The sequence below is a fragment of the Pteropus alecto genome, unplaced genomic scaffold (genome assembly GCF_000325575.1).
Source record: "Pteropus alecto unplaced genomic scaffold, ASM32557v1 scaffold269, whole genome shotgun sequence".
Lineage (NCBI taxonomy): Eukaryota > Metazoa > Chordata > Mammalia > Chiroptera > Pteropodidae > Pteropus > Pteropus alecto.
This window is the reverse complement of record NW_006443566.1, coordinates 56,575-72,900: the sequence shown is the minus strand read 5'-3', so window position 1 is coordinate 72,900 and position 16,326 is coordinate 56,575. Positions and strand designations below refer to the sequence as shown.

At 36.5% G+C, this 16,326-nt stretch overlaps 1 protein-coding gene across 3 annotated transcripts in view; it reads left to right on the top strand.

The window, feature by feature from the left end:
• ANKRD26 (ankyrin repeat domain 26) overlaps positions 1–16,326 on the top strand; it is a 68,865-nt gene that overhangs the window by 4,950 nt on the left and 47,589 nt on the right. For all 3 annotated transcript variants that reach the window (XM_025041256.1, XM_025041255.1, XM_015598748.2), the window contains exons 4-7: positions 2,670–2,776; positions 6,249–6,319; positions 13,364–13,414; positions 14,592–14,625. In XM_025041256.1, coding sequence (XP_024897024.1) covers positions 2,670–2,776; positions 6,249–6,319; positions 13,364–13,414; positions 14,592–14,625 — 263 coding nt within the window. The remainder of the gene's footprint in view (positions 1–2,669; positions 2,777–6,248; positions 6,320–13,363; positions 13,415–14,591; positions 14,626–16,326) is intronic.

Here is a 16,326-nt window from a genome sequence, read left to right as displayed (position 1 = left end):
GCCTCCTCCGCTCAGAAAGTTAAGTGCAGTTTTGGTAGGTGTCATGTATCTCTTACACTTTTCTTGGCCGGCATCAAGTGACAGAATTGGCCATGGAGGTGAGAAATAAGACGGAAGTGATTGCTGCCCTAGTTCTCAGCTAGAATTGTGCTAGTGCATCACAATCACCTGAGGCACTTAAAAAAATTACAATCTTAGGCTCTTCCCTGAAGTTTTTGACTGAGTGAATCTAATAAGGCGTGGACATGTGTATTTAGAAATATTTCCTCGAGATGCTGATGTAACTCTTGGTTAAGAACTACTGAATGGATAAGTGTAATGCATAAATTCACAGATCTCAGAAACTTCAGAAATGTCCAGAAGACTTGGAGTTTGGTAGGAGATACTGCCTCCAGCTCTCTCTTTTCCAACACTATCAGCCTGACTTTGAACTATCTCTACTTCGGTGCTCCAGAGGTTAAAGGGTGTATCGTTGACCACATCTACTGGCTTAAAAGGGGAACACCTCTTTCCTTTACACTGTCAATCATTCACTGGCTCTCAGAGAACCTTTTGAAACATGAATATATAGAATTGGACCATTTAAGAATTTTGCATTTTTTGCTCATGCTCAGGTCATTACAGTAACACATGTTTACTGCAAGCAGAGTTTTCCTGCAATAATAGTAAATCATAAATGTTCTTTATAGTTGAAGTTGTGTGATAGATGGTCTCAATATGTCTGTTCAATTTATAGAACCCTGGCTTAATCAGGATGGCAGTTTTAAACATCAGGACATCAAAAACCACTAAGTTAGTGATGATGCAGATGGGGATTGTTTGACTAATTGAGTTTCAGCAGTCTTTTGAAATAATTATCCATTTGATTAACAATCTGTGAGAAATAAATACGAATAGATTGTAGTTTAACATGTATTGGAAAAATTCTGAAGTAGGTATATTGATTCTAAATAATAGTTTTTATTACATGTTGGGGCCCAATATTTCAATAAAACATATGATACTGTATTTGGGCTATAGAGTATATGTGGCCCCTGGATATGTTTGATTTGCTTCCATAAATTGAATGAACATTTAAAATTTAGGAGACTCATGTAGAAATCTAGATTTCAGTTTCTCTTAAAGAGTCAAACCTGTACCCTTGAGCCCATCGTACTGTTTGGTGTGCTGTGCTGAGGCTGCCCCTTTTGTGTGAGACCTGTGTTCTCTAGTTTGCTGCTGTCTCCATCTAGTTTCTTCCCTTACTTGGTCCCGTTTGGATCACTTACTTTGCCTCTATAAGCATTAGAGTTCACGATTCCTGTTTTATAGTACATTTTGGTAAAGATTTCAAGATTTTCAAGGTAGTCTATGTTGATTTATAATTTATATTTTATATTAATCTCTGAGAAATAGGATTGAATTTTTCCAGTAGAATTTATAAGTTTTTTTTTTTTTTTAAACTCTTCTTTGTATGTCCTATAAATATCATATTCCTATTGGAATGTCCATAAGTCTTATGTTGTTAATCATGGTATAGTTGGATAGGTTATCTATATTTCAGACTATACTTTTTCTACTCAGCATTGTTCCTTGAAAATACAAGAGATTTAGTAGCTTTGTTTATGCTAAAAATAATCCGTATAGATCACTATTGAAATGTTTATTGATAAGCCATTATATTTTTATTTATGATTTATATTTTTCCCAATATATAAAATAAAGTAGTAATTAAAATGGAAAGAGAAAGTAAAAACCAATTTTAAAAAGGTAGATATGCATTTGGGTCTCAGGATTATCATTATAATTGAGAATAAAATTTCATATTGTGCTTTCTAACAGCTAAGATAAAAAGCTATCTTATAGAAGAAAACCCATGGACCATTTAGTAATATGCAAAGTTGATTTGAAGCCCATGTCTTTTTAATTTAGAGTCCATTTCCTTAGTGACCCTTTCAGAGCAGGGGTGCCTGAAGCTGACACCTGGGATCCATAGCATTAATGGAGGAGAATCTAGCAAGTTTGTATAACCTGGAGAAATCTTCACTTCTTTTGGAAAGCTCTCAAAACTGTATCCTTGAGACTCTAAAATTTCTCAAATGTTAATGTGTTTGCCATAAAAATAGTATTGTCAAATCAGGATTAAGCCAAGTTAAACATTTCTTTAGTCCTAGGCATATAAAACAGGTTTTGTAATATTTTTCAAACACAGGTGATCTTTCTGGGATCTTTCTATTGGAGCGCAGTACTTAACTTCTAGTAAATATTCCTTGGAAGATGATTTATTAATACTATTCCAGAGACAATCATTTAGGTTAAAGCCTTTACTGCTGTGTTTTAGAGTTTGTAGATACAGAGATAAAGAAAAAAAAAGCCTTGCCCTCATGAAGCTCTTGATTTAGATGGGGAGCAATACGATAACTACCGAATACTACGATAGATACTGTGATAGGAGCCAGGATTCTTGGAATTAGTACTGTGAGTTTTGGAGAATGATGTTGCAGTTAATCTTTTGAAGAGGAAGAAAAAATATTTTAAAGAGAAGGAGCAGCAGGAGACAGCTCGGAGGGCTACTTTTTAGTTACTTCCTATACTATATGTTTAAATTCAGATGACCTTTCATAAGTTTTAAAATTCAGTTTAGAAATATATAAATTTATATTATAAATTAGTTTTTTTTTGTTTTACAGGATGACCTCACACCACTTTTACTTGCTATAAATGAAAACAAACAACAAATGGTGGAGTTTTTAGTAAAAAGAAATGAAAATGTACATGCCGTTGATAAGATGAAAAGGTATAGTTTTTTAATTTTTTAAAAAAATCTCGGTATTGTAGAATGGTAACAATACTCAAGTCAGAAATATTAATAAGAGGAGGATTAACATATATAGTGAAAAATATCAACACATCATCTGTTTGGTAGAAAAGCAATACTTCTGGCTGGGCAACAGGGAGAACCGTACACTGAGGTATTCATGTTCATATTTATTTATAATATTGATTGGTGCCATTTGTAATTTGATTTCTTTGGTCACATATATTATCTTAGGAGTTTTATATTACATTTATTAGTTTTATATATATAAAGTCTAAATTTTAGTTTATGATACAGTATTGAACTTAGTCTCAGTTTTTTTAAACCTCTAATTTGCATACAGTTTTTTTTATAAGATGTATATTAAACAGAAATAAGATTTGATTTTGTCTTTCGGATGACTCTTTGCTTTAAACTGCTTTCTTTGAAGAATACTGGTGATGTTAGTTTATGCCTAAGTTACTATGAATTATTGCTCCCAGATATAGGTTCATCAGTTTTTACCCTCTATGTCTAGTATAGTTTGATGTTTTTATTTTTAATTGGTATTAGTAGAAGAAATAAAGATAGCTTTAACTGAATAAACTTTTTCTTTAATAAAGACAAGTGAGAGGTGAGTGATCAAGAAAAAGAGAGATGGGCTTTCAGTTCACAGAAGACTAGGTGTGATGCCTAGCTTTCCCACATGCCAGGAATATGACCTTGGGAACACATTACCCATCGTCACCAAATATGTGTCTTGATATGAATAGGATAAGAACATATCCTGCAAGAATGGTGTGTGTTAGATTATCCAGCATTTAATTTAGTGCCTAGCACATGCTTATCAGCATCATTAACTCTAGGACTATTATTATTATAATTATTATTAATATTGTTGTTTTGAGCCTGTCAAATAGTTTTTACTCACCTGACTTCTAGCTGACATTGAGGTACAATATATGAGACTAAAGATGAAAAAGGAATTTCTTCATCTAAATCTTCACTTCAGATAAGTGCCCTCAGCATAGTTTCTTGTCTATTAGAGAACTTAAATTAGCAATTTCTGTATAAACCCTAAGTGGGACAAGAGGCTTCCTTTTTGTCCCTTCTTTTTAGCTTTGGAGGTAATTTATAAAGATGAACACTTAAACACATAACTGGGCAATTCTACACACACAAGCAAGACATGATCTTGGGAAAATATATCAAATTAGCTGTTTAAATAACTTAATGTCCCTAAGGGTGAAGTTATCTCTCTGTTATTTTAGAACAGCCCTCAGGCCTGGTGTAAATGATGAACAAGGTGTTAATGTCTTTTCTCAGGATGACTTTGGATGGACTGCAGAAGAACATGCTTTTATTAAAGGTTTTAATTTGTATGTTTTTCATTAAAATGCTAGTTATCTCAAAACTGAGGTTTAAAATAATTTAATTTTTACTTCTTATGTAAAAGGTGAGATGTCATAGTGTGGTTCAGGCACTTTGGGAATGGCAGTGAGTTAATGTTCCTCCTCAGACAGAGACCAAACTAAAGGCTGGACAAATTAGAGGTAGCAGTGGGTGAAGATTCATTATCTCAGAACTTTTAAGACCTTTTCTTTAAGGATCGTAATGTTATCCATTTCAAGTATAACCCCTCTGCATAGGATCCAAATAATATCCCATCTCTGGTTTTTCCATGTAGTTATTTTGGGTTAAAATGTTCACTTTAGCAGAAACTTTTGTATTTTCTGGAAGCTGTCATCTGTACTCTCCCCCTTGAATTTTTCAAGAACCTAAGGGGTTCCCTAAATCCAAAGGAGACAATCCTCTCTCACATGTCAGATGGAGATATAAAGAAGGATATGCTAATCATTCTGTTGTGTCCACTGATTGTATTGCTGCACAGTGGCTCTTTGAAACTGGTCCTGGGGTCGTGATTGATCTTTGCTCCCAGGTTGCCCTCGCTGATCCAGATGCTTCAGTCTTCGTGGTGATCCACACTTGGACTTCAAATTAAAACTTTTTAGATTACACACATGCGCTTTTTTGCTCAGCCGCTGTTCCAAACCACCAGCTCCCTGTTCTGGCAGTTGGGCATCCTAGCCTTGGGCACACAACCCTTCACCCCACACTCAAAAACCTCTGTAGAGCCACATCTGAGCCCAGACCTTCAGCATACGTTACCCTTTGAGCATTTTGTTTGTGTTTTCTGCTAGCAGATGCTAGTTGGAACCATCTCAAGCTGTCAGGAGGTTCAAATAATGCTGCAGGAGAAGATCAGGCTTTTCTTTATCCCTTGTTAACACATCTGCATCACAAGGCCACTTGATGTCCTGTAGAGCACCTCTTAGGTTGTAGAAGGTCCCATGTTGCCCTCCCAGAGTAGTAGGCACCAACTTGTCTAAGATTCCATAATTAAGGTTGGCCCTCAAGTGATCTGTTTTCCAGAATAAAGAAAATCTCCCAAGTGACTTGAATCTACCTTAGGGTTCAAAATATTTACAATTATGCCTCCCATGGAAGCCAGTCAACCGAAAGCTCTGAATATAAAGTAGGTTATTTGGCCTTAAGATAGCTCAGCCCCATCCATGACTCATCAATACTCGTGTGTAAAAGTAGGGTTTTATCTCAAAGTCTGTTGGGTATGGACAGGGAGATAAAGCATCATTCTAATAAGATCTATTAGTTCAGAGTTTGAGTAGGTTGAGAAGTGATAGTAGTAGTCCAAGCCAGGTCTTGACTTCTATTAGTTTTCTGCTGTTGGTATGATTAGCTACAGTAGTAGGGGACACTTATGTTATCTCTTTACTGAGGTAATATATTTATAAATATATTTAGTTACAAATTATGTGATAGCTGAGATGCCTTGAATGACAACCCACAAAGAAAGAACAGCTAAGAACCAAAATTAATAACATTTTCTGAAACCTGCAACATCTGAAATTTAGCACCTATGAAAAACAAATATTGGGATTTGTTTGGGATTCCAAAATAGTTTTAACAAATAAAGGCCAAAAACAACTTATTCCATTGCCTTTTTGTTTCTATGAGCATCTTTTTGGTGTATTATCTCCTTTAATCCTCCTCATAACCTTGTAAAACAAGGCAGTAGGATTCCTCTTTTATAGAGGAGGACTTTGAGCCACAGAGAAGTGACTTGTCTGAGAGCAAATAGCTGTTGGTTATAGAGGAAGGACTTCTGAGTTCAAGACACTTGCCATTAAGTTAAGCTAACTCTAATTAATTGACTGAACTCTACTTTCCTCAATTTCGGAGTGGTTAACCCTACCCTTACTTTTTTTTCTCTTTAATCACATGCTTGATAAAAAGTTTGTAGAACTTACAAATTGAATCGTTTGGAGTAATTAAAGTATTAATATTACCTCTGATATCATCTGAAACACTCTAAAAATTTCATATATTTGGTAAATGTTTTTTATTTCAACATAAAGATAGTAATGTTATTTATCACCTTTTTTATACACAGCAATTGCAAACTACCTTCTGATTATAAAGAAGAATGGAGATATAAAAGGTCTTCCCAGAATAGCAATCTAGGTAAGACTTATAATCGTTACTTACTCTTGGTCCTACCTTAGATAAAGTAAAAGAAAGGAGGTTTTGCAAATGAAAGAATAGTGGAAAAAAGCACGGTGTGTAAAGTGCATGTATATTTTTTCTTTTTAAATTTCTTTTTAATCTAGCATTGAGAGTTATTATAGAAGTTAATTGTATAGATATTTCTGTTAAGATGGTAGAGTAGGTACACTCTGTGCTTGTCTCCTCTCACAACCACATTAAAATTACCTCTAAACTACAGAACAACCATCGTTGGGAGTCACCTGAAATCCTACAGCTGGGAACATACACAAAAGGCCAACTAGAGACGGGTCAGAGAGGTGGAGACGTGGATGATGCTGGTCCCAAAGTTGTGTGTGGAGGTTAAAAATCAGGAGGGATATCTCAGAAGCAGAGATACCCCTGGAGGAGCGAGGGGTTCCAGCCCCACACTGGGCTTCCCAGCCCAAGGTTCCAGTGCTGGAAAGAGAAGTCCCCACAACTTCTGGCTGTGAAAACCAGTAAAGATTGTCGCTGAATGAGACAAAGAGCTCCTGGAGTTGCAGGACTTAAAACTCCTGTTAAGGGGCCTGTGTGTAAACTTACTTGCTGATGGGCTCACTTGCTCTGAGCTCCAGTGCTGGGGCAAAAAATTGAAAGGCACCAGGGACATACAGGGAGGAAATGAATTGTCTGGCTTCAAGGCGAGGGCTGGAGGGGAAAACTTCTCCCAGACAGAAGTGCTACTAGTGTCCATTGTTCCTTTGTTGAGCTCTCCCTTCTCCTGGCATGCAGATGGAGGTGGTTGCCATATCTGGGCATCCATTAACCTTTCAAACACTGGTTGCCTCACCCTGTTGATTCCCTGAGACCCTGCCCCTCCCAACTTACAGGCCCTCCCAAGCCATTTCCAGTGGCTTTGCTATACAATTGACCCATCTTTGTTCGTGTTGCAGACTTTCCTAAAATCTCTGAAAGATTTGCAAAACCCAAATAAGCAGCATTTGACCTCAGCGTCCTGCATGCTTCTTGCTGAGCAGCCCAAACCCGGCATTGGCAGTAGCCAGCTGCAGTTTGCGAATTGGCCTCTCTAGGTACCTCTAAGCCCAGTACCGGTGATGGTCATCTGCGAATTGCTTGGTGACTCTTGCTTGGTGGCCCCAGGCAGGGCACAGGCGGTGGATGAAGCCCTTCCCAGGAAGCTCTGGGGCCAGCATGCCCAGAGGCTGGCTTCAGACTGAGCTGGAGGACCACTTGGGACTGCATTGGAGGACTACACACACAGGGATAGACTAGGCAGGCACCAGAGCCCTGCTAAATCAAATCCTATTCCTTACAGTTAGCCCCTCACCAACCAGTCCTCACAACCACCCAACCAAGGGTCAGTGCCTCCCATTATGTGCAAACAACAACCAAGTCTCTACAACAGGAGGGCACACACAATCCACATAAGGAACACACCTGGAGCACCTGGCTCAGGTGATCAGGAAGACTGTGCCACTGGGCCCACAGGACACCTACTACGTAAGTTCACTCTACTAAGACCAGGAAACATAGCGGCCCTATCCTAATGCATAGAAAGAAAGACAGGGAGGCAGCCAAAATGGGGAGACAAAGAAACATGTCCCAAATGAAAGAACAGGACAAAGCTCTTGAAAAAGAACTAAACAAAATGGAGACAAGCAATCTGCCAGATGTAGAGTTCAAAATCCTGCTTATAAGGATGCTCAATGAACTTAGAGGAAGAGTAGATGGACTCAGTGAGAACTTGAACAAAGAGATAGAAAACATAGATATGGAGATAGAAAACATAAAAAGGAACCAGTCAGAAATGAGGAATACAATAACTGAAATGAATACCTTAGGAGGAGGAATCAACAGTAGAATGAATAGATGAAGCAGAGGATTAAATCAGTGATCTGGAAGTAAGGTAACAGAAAACTCCCAATCAGAACACCAACAAGAATAAAAATGAGGATACTTTAAGGGGCTTCTTGGACAACATGAAGCATACCAACACTTGCAATATAGGGTACTGGAGGGAGAAGAGAGAGAGCAAGGAATTCAAAGCCTCTTTGAAGAAATAATGATAGAAAATCTCCCTAAGCTGACAAAGGAAATAGACCTGCAAGCCCAGGAAGTACAGATAGTCCTAAAAAGATGAACCCAAAGATGTCCACACCAAGATACATCATAATTAAAATGCCAAAGCTTAAGTACAAAGAGAAACTTAAAAACAGCAACAGAAAAACAATTACCACAAGGGAGATTCCGTAGGCCTGTCAGCTGATTTCTCAACAGACACTTTACAGACCAGTAGGAATTCGGCATGAAATATTCAAAGTGATGAAAAGCAAGGACCTACAACCAAGATTATTATACCGAGCAAAGGTATCATTTAGAATTGAAGGAACTTCCCAGACAAGAAAAAACTAAATGAGTTCATCACTGCCAAACCAGTATTACAAGAAATGTTAGAGGGACTTTTTAAATAAGAAGATAAAAAAAATTCGAGAATATGAATAATAAAATAACAATCACTATATATCTATCAACAATTACTTTTAACGTAAATGGATTAAATACTCCAATCAAAAGATAGGGTTGCTAAAAAAGGAGAAGGGATTAAGAAGTACAAATTGGTAGTGACAAAGTAGTCATGGGAATGTAAAGTATAGCATAAGGAATATAGTCAATAATATTGTAATAGCTATGTATGGTGTCAGATGGGTACTAGATTTTTGGGAGTGATCACTTTGTAAGTTATATAAAAGTCTATTAACTATGTTGTATACCTGATACTAATATAACATTGTATGCCAACTGTAATTAAAAAATAAAATTATTTAAAGAGTTAATTTTAGGTAATTTAATATCTGAGACAGTATTGTCTGAAAATATTTATTTATTTAGCCGTGACCCCTAAAATCTCATATGATATCATTATGTAAATAAGAAAAAGATTTTTAAGTTAGTATATGTTTCCTCTATAATCACCTTGTAACAAATTGGGCTTGTTATAAAAATGGGTATTTGTTGAATCTGTACAGAAAATGGTTACATTTAGTAAATGAACATTTGTTATTACATAGTGATTTGTCTTACTCAAAATGTAACTAAAACTAGGAACTCAATAATACCTTCCCAGTACTGTCAACAAACGGCAAACAAGAATCACAAAACTTAGCCAGTGTACTACTATCTACTGATAGTAAAGAAGTCAGAAAAGCAATGCCCTGTTGAAAAGCATAGATTATTTTACTTATTTTTGTACCAAGAAGGTCTCATTGTTATCACCTTTGTTCCTCATAAGTCAAAACAGTATTAGATATGTTGATTTCATTAGAACAAAATGTTTCCTTCTATTTGTTGAATAATTGTCATGATACTGTAATTTCTTTAGAACGAGATGCTCTGTCACCATTAGTCAAAATATAGTCATAATAAAAATTTACATAGCTTAAGTTGGGACTCAACAAATTACAATAAAAAAGTACAAAAAAGTTTCACAATCACAAAAATGCTACTGTGCTTCCTGGATGTGGCACGGAGTGCATGGTGCAAGCTGAACTGTATGAGGACACCTTGAGCTTAGTAGATCTTGATGAAAAACTTCTGTAGGTTGGTTTTGCAAGTTATAGAAAATATAAAATTGAAGTAGAGTTTTGGTTTTTAGGGTGCTTGTAATATTGTATTTACTGTCCCTGGATTACTGTTGTGGTTTTTAAAAACAATTTTCAAAGACAACGTTTTTTATTCTTTATTCATTAGTCTGCTTAATAGTTTGCTATTTAACTATGAAGTGTCTTTTAGGTACTGTTATTTTGATGTTGCAGAATATAAACATTTTAAAATCACAGTCCCTGTCCTCCAAGAGCTTGTCTATTATCATTGTCATTTTTATTATTTACTATACTTTTCAGTGCTTACTAGATTCCAGAGCCCACTGGGAGCTTATAATTATTAGTGTTTATTATCTTTTTATTGGAGTGTAATAAGTGCCAGATACTTATTACAGATACTTATTTATTTAGGTCCATGATGAGAACTTAGAGTTTCAAAATGTGGGAAGGGTTTCAGGTAAGCATGCAGAGGGAGCAGAAGTTTGCCAGGTAAAGAGGCAGAAGGACGACATGTGGCAGCAGGAACATCTATCAGGATCACACGTTTGGCAGAAGCAACGGCAGTGCCGAGGCTAAGATGCGCAAGTGAACTTTACAGGATTTATGAGCCGTTCAGTTTTGATGGTACAGAACACGTGCTGTGGGAGTTGTCGGATGATGGCCCAGCGAAGGGATGCTTATGGGAGTCTTTAGTACCAAAGAAAAGAAGAAGTCTTATTCTGTAGGCCTTAGGGAATGCATCACATAGAATGCTTTTAGCTGCAGACAATAGGTGACCGAATGAACAGTGGCTAAAACAATAGCAAGTGGGATTTTGATGGTTCAGTGATGCTGTCAGGATCCCCGTTGTTGTCCCCATTTCAGATGTGAGGTTGTCAGTGTTTTGTTTATGTCTCCTGTCCTGGTCTGCTAATTAGCAACGACTCCAAGCATCATATTATGGGACAATATCCAAAGGCCAGAGGACCGCTTTCCTTTAGGTGTTTTTTTTTCTTTTATAAATTTTTATTAAAGTATATTTGGCATACAGTGTTATATTAGTTTCAGTTGTACAACATAGTGACTTGACATTTATATACTGTACAATGTGATCACCACAAGTCTAGTAACCATCTATCACCGTGCAAAGTTATTACAGTATTATTGACATATTCCCTTTGCCGTACACTACATCCTCGTGGCTGATTATTTTATAACTGGAAGTTCATACTTTTCATTTACCTTCTTTTTTATCTATCCCCTCAACCCCCAACTCCTCTAGCAACCATCAGTTTGTTCTCTGTAGCTCTGGGTCTGTTTCTGTTTTATTTGTTTTGCTTTTTAGATTCCATATTAAGTGAGATTATACAGTATTTGTCTTTGTCTTATTTTAGTTAGCATAATACCTTCTAAATCCATCTATGTTGTCACAAATGGCAAGATTTTATTTTTTTATGGATGAGTGATATTCCATTGTGTGTATATACATACACATATATATACACACACACATATATATACACACATACACATACCTTACATCTTCTTTATCCATTCGTCTATTGAAGGATACCTACATTGCATCCATATCTTGACTATTGTAAATATTGCTGCAGTGAATATAGGGGTGTATGTATCTTTTTGAATTACTGGTTTGTTTTTTTTTTTGATATTTATCAAATATCCAGAAGTGGAATTGCTGTGTCTTATGCCAGTTCTATTTTGAATTTTTTGAAGAATCTCCATACTGTTTTACATAGTGACTGTACCAGTTTATAAATCCAGAAACAGTTCCCTTTATTCCCTTTATTCCTTGCCAGCACTTAATTATTTATTGACATTTTGATGATAGCCATTTCTGACAGGTGAGAGGTATTGAGGTTTTGATTTGTGTTTCCCTGACGATTAGTGTTGTTAAACTGTGTGTGTGTGTGTGTGTGTGTGTGTGTGTGTGTGTGTGTGTTTAGAGAACTGAAAGGCTTGCAGTGGACTTCCTTCTCCTAACATTTTGTAGGCTGTATTACTTCAGATGCTCATTCCCACAGCAGTTATTGGTAAACCAGTTACTGTGATTAGCTTAGAGTAATCGTTTCTTTTTTTAGAGCTTGAGAGAGGCCACCTCTTTTGTCTATTGGGACAATAAATATCCAAATGCATTTATAATTGTCCAATGAGAATGAAGACTAAGGAATGGCCAGTGGGTAGATAGCAGGCAATAGTTACTGCAGGGATTCGTTGGAGAGTTTTGAGCAGAAGAGTAACAAGATTTGATTTGATTTAGGTGTGCTGTTCATGGTTTATTGCATGGTCAGCAGGCTTTTTCTGTAAAGAGCCTGATTTTAGGCCATCTGATCTCTGTCATTTCTACTCAGATCTGCCATTAGCTTGTGAAAGCAGTCATAGACAATATGTAAGTTGATAGGCCTGACTGTGCTCCAGTAAAACTTTATGAAACCAGACAACGGGTTGGATTTGGCCTGTGGGCCATAGTTTGCTGACCCCTCATATAGAGGATAGATTGAGGGAAAACACATAAAGAGACAGGCAGATGAAGGGAGCTTTTGTTTCCTTGGACTAGCATCGGTGCATTATGAAATTGTCGCTCACCCATGCTGAAATAAAAAAAGTCAGAAGCTCAATTTATTCAATTTAAAATGTTGGTCTTTTCTGTGGACTTATGTCTTTCTCATTTGTTTTGCAGAAACAATCTTATTTGTTTAAGAAATAACAATAAATATCGATGATGGGGTTTTTCTCCCCCTGTGAAAACTGTCTGTTAAGAGCCCAGCAGTGGCTGTGGCAAAATAAAGCGGAGACAGAAAAGAGGTACAGTTAATATGATTTAGGGATGATTAAATGTAAAAAGTTAGCAGGGAGAGAGAAATCTAAGATGATACATAGCTTTCCAGGTTTTGCACTAGCATTTAAACTGGACATGAGGAGTGAACGGAATTAAGGTGAACAGAGAAGAGCAGTAGGTCAGCAAGGAAGACCAGTTTTTAATCTATACGTGTTGCGTTTGATGAATAACTCATCGTACATTTGGTATAATTTCTTTTTTAAACTTTTTGTCTTGTTTTGTCAACCACTGACTTTTAATAGGTGAGGTATGTTTTTAATTTTATAAGAAATGAATAAAAAATTAGAAACAAAAAGAACACTATAATAAGTAGTACATTATTATACTGTATGTGATAGATGTTTTTCTGTGGTTATCCCAGTCACTTGATTGATTAATAACTATTAAAAAAAAGTGAAACCCTGCTTAGTTGGAGAAAATTGGCAGTGTGATCTCTTCATTTTCTTTATAGTAACTTATTGAACATATTGGCATTAGGATTCTCTATTTTTTATTCTGATTAAAATAGTATTGTTGCTGGTTTTACATTATTATTGACATCGTTGTTTCATTTATTCCTTTTGCACCTTTATTCAAATACAGATCTACAGGAATCACCAAAACAAGAATTACAGAAAACAAATTCAAGGACAGGTAATTTGTGAAATAGCCTTCTGACCGTCACCATGTATAACACCTCAACCCAAATAATAAAAATTTTATATAGTGCAATTTTCTTAGGGATTTTTAAAACCACACCTAGTTTTGGTTACTCACTAGAAAACTTGACAGGACTCAGCATATAGTTGTGCTCATGCCTGTGGTTTATTACAGTGAAAGGATTAGGGTAAAACCAGAAAGAGAAGAGGTGTATGGGACTAAGTCTGGAGGAAACAGGCTCAAGCTTTTAGGAGTCCTCTCTCTATGGAGTTCCCAGGATGTGGTTGATTCCTCCTGTGTCCAGTTCTGACACCACATGTGAGACGTTGTCTACCAGGACCAGAGTCTCACTGGGCTCAGTGCCCGAGGTATTTATGGCACGCTAGTTACACAGGCATCCTCCCCTGGCATGGACCAAAATTCCAGACTCCCAGAAGGAAAGCAAGTGCTCAGCATGAACCACCTTGTTTCTACAGACAGTCAAGGCCCAGTGAGCCCCTCTTGTCAGTTAGGGAATGGTGGAACCCTCTCCCAACCAGGTTCCCAGTCACTAATCAAGGGCGAGCCATTCAAATGGGACTTGCTGAGGATAGCAGTCGTAGACCTGCTGTGCGAAATCTTTTCTGTACAGTAATTACAGCCTTTACTTAATTTGAGGGGTTGTTTTAACATTTTAATTTAATAGCTGTAATATAACATGGTACTACTGGTGTTTCATCCTAAACTGAACAGTCTTGACTAAGAGTTGGAGAAGGTATATCATGTTACAGTACAATAAGTATACTCTTCTCTAATTGCTCTTCTTGGTAGATGTCCAGAAAAATAATGCTATTTAAGTTTGACATTGTTTAGGATCCTGGTTCTACTAAGGATACCATATTCTGTCAGTTTGATTGAGTTTGGTTAGGATTATGATCATTGTAAATAGTTCACTCATAGGTATCAAATTTTGATAAATCCCATTTTTTTCTTGCATTTGATATATATAAAGGAGAGGAAGTAAATATTCTTAATATATTAATTACCTACCAATAGTATCCTTAATATTCACTCTAATATAGTTTTCAGGTCTGGTTCCAAAGGAATACTTTTAAACATAGCATCAGTCTTTTAATAGTCCTGTATTTTTCTATTCTTAATTTCAAATGTATTTTACTTTTTTCTTTAATAGTGGATGAAAGTTCTGAAGAAGACTCTGTAAGCAGGTAAGATTTTACAGATTTTTAAAAATTTTATGTTAACTAAGGGAATGCAGAGAAAAAGAAACTAACATTTGTTGAGTGTTCTCTTCTGGTATAGACATCATATTATGTGCTTAACACTTATTGTCTCATAGTGTCATCACAATAGCTTTGCCAAATAGCTGTGGTATTTTAGCCAATTTTTTTTTATTAATTAGGCAATTGGGTTCAGGGTGGTTGATTCATTGACCCATAATTCCATAATGAACAAGTGGCTGACTTGTGATTTGACCTTCAGTCAGCTCGGCTCTCAAATCCATTGTCTAGTCTCTCATCCTGTAGTGATAAGTGCTGGTGAAGCACTGGCATCAAGATACAGATGTAAGTCAGCTCAACTCAGAGAGTCTAATTTAGTTATCTGTTAAGCCTGATTTAGAGTTTTATTTAGAAGCTCAGTTAATCTAAGCATTCGCAATAATGTACTTGAGAACTGCAGTTGTAACTAGTATCTTGTTTTTACCACCAAAGTGTTTAGGGCAGATCTCTGCTATGGCCACAGAACCATAGGTTTTACATAAGCAAGGCCTAATCAGGCAAATGTTTTCAGGTATAATGATATCTACACTTCTTGCGATGGATTACAGACTATATTATGTTAATTAAATTCAACATCTATTTAGAGCAGCAGTCCCCAACCTTTTTGGCACCAGGGACTGGTGCTCCTATGAGAATCTAATGCCTGATGATCTGAGGTGGAGCTGAGGAGGTGATGCTAGTGCTGGGGAGTGGCTGCAAATACAGATGAGGCTTTGCTCACTTGCCTGCTATTTACCTCCTGCTGTGTGGCCCGATTCCTAACAGGCTACTGACTGGTACAGGTTCATGGCTGAGGGGTTAGGGATACCTGATTTAGAGGATATTTCCAACTGATTTCTCTACTTACTGACTTCGCAGTCTGCTTTTCCCTTCTGGCCAGTATATTTGCCTAATTGAAGTTTTTTCTTTTCTCCTATAGCCTTTTTTTCTTCCATGAATTAAAAAATTTTTTTTTTACTTCTCTATTTTATTTGGTATTTCTTTTGTTTTGTTATTTTTTCCCATATGTGCTAGCTAAGCATTGTCTATTTTTCTTTAAACAGAACCAAAAGCACATAGATTTTCAGAGTTTAAGGAATCTTAGTGATTAATTAAAACAGCGTCTAGTATTTCAACCTGCGTTTAATGTCCTGGCTGAGTGATTGTTTGCATGGAGAATTCGAAACTCAAAGATATTAAAGTGATTTATTTGGATATATGTAGTCAGTGATGGAAATGAGATTTAAATTTATATTTCTAAGCCTTTCTTTATCTTCCTTCTTTATCATTGTGCACATGAGTGTTTTAATACTAGAAAGGTGAGGAGTGGGTCTAATGAACCCAGTGGAAGAAGATAAAAATGGAATCAGCAGAAGAATCCAAGTTTCCAGAGTGACAGCACTGGGTTAGGATAGGAATAAGGGTTTTAGAAAAGAGATTGAAGATCAGATTAGGGAAAAGAGATCAAAGTATTGGAATCTATGGTAAGTTAAAGGTAAATTACAAGAAGGAAGGACGCAGGATGTAGGGAATGGCCTATCAAGGCAAATTAAATAAGGAGTTCAAGGGAGTCCTGAACAGGTTGCTGCTTTTCTGTTTGTTTGTTGAATTGGAGGAACTAGCATAATTCAAGTTTTCTTTCAAAAGAAA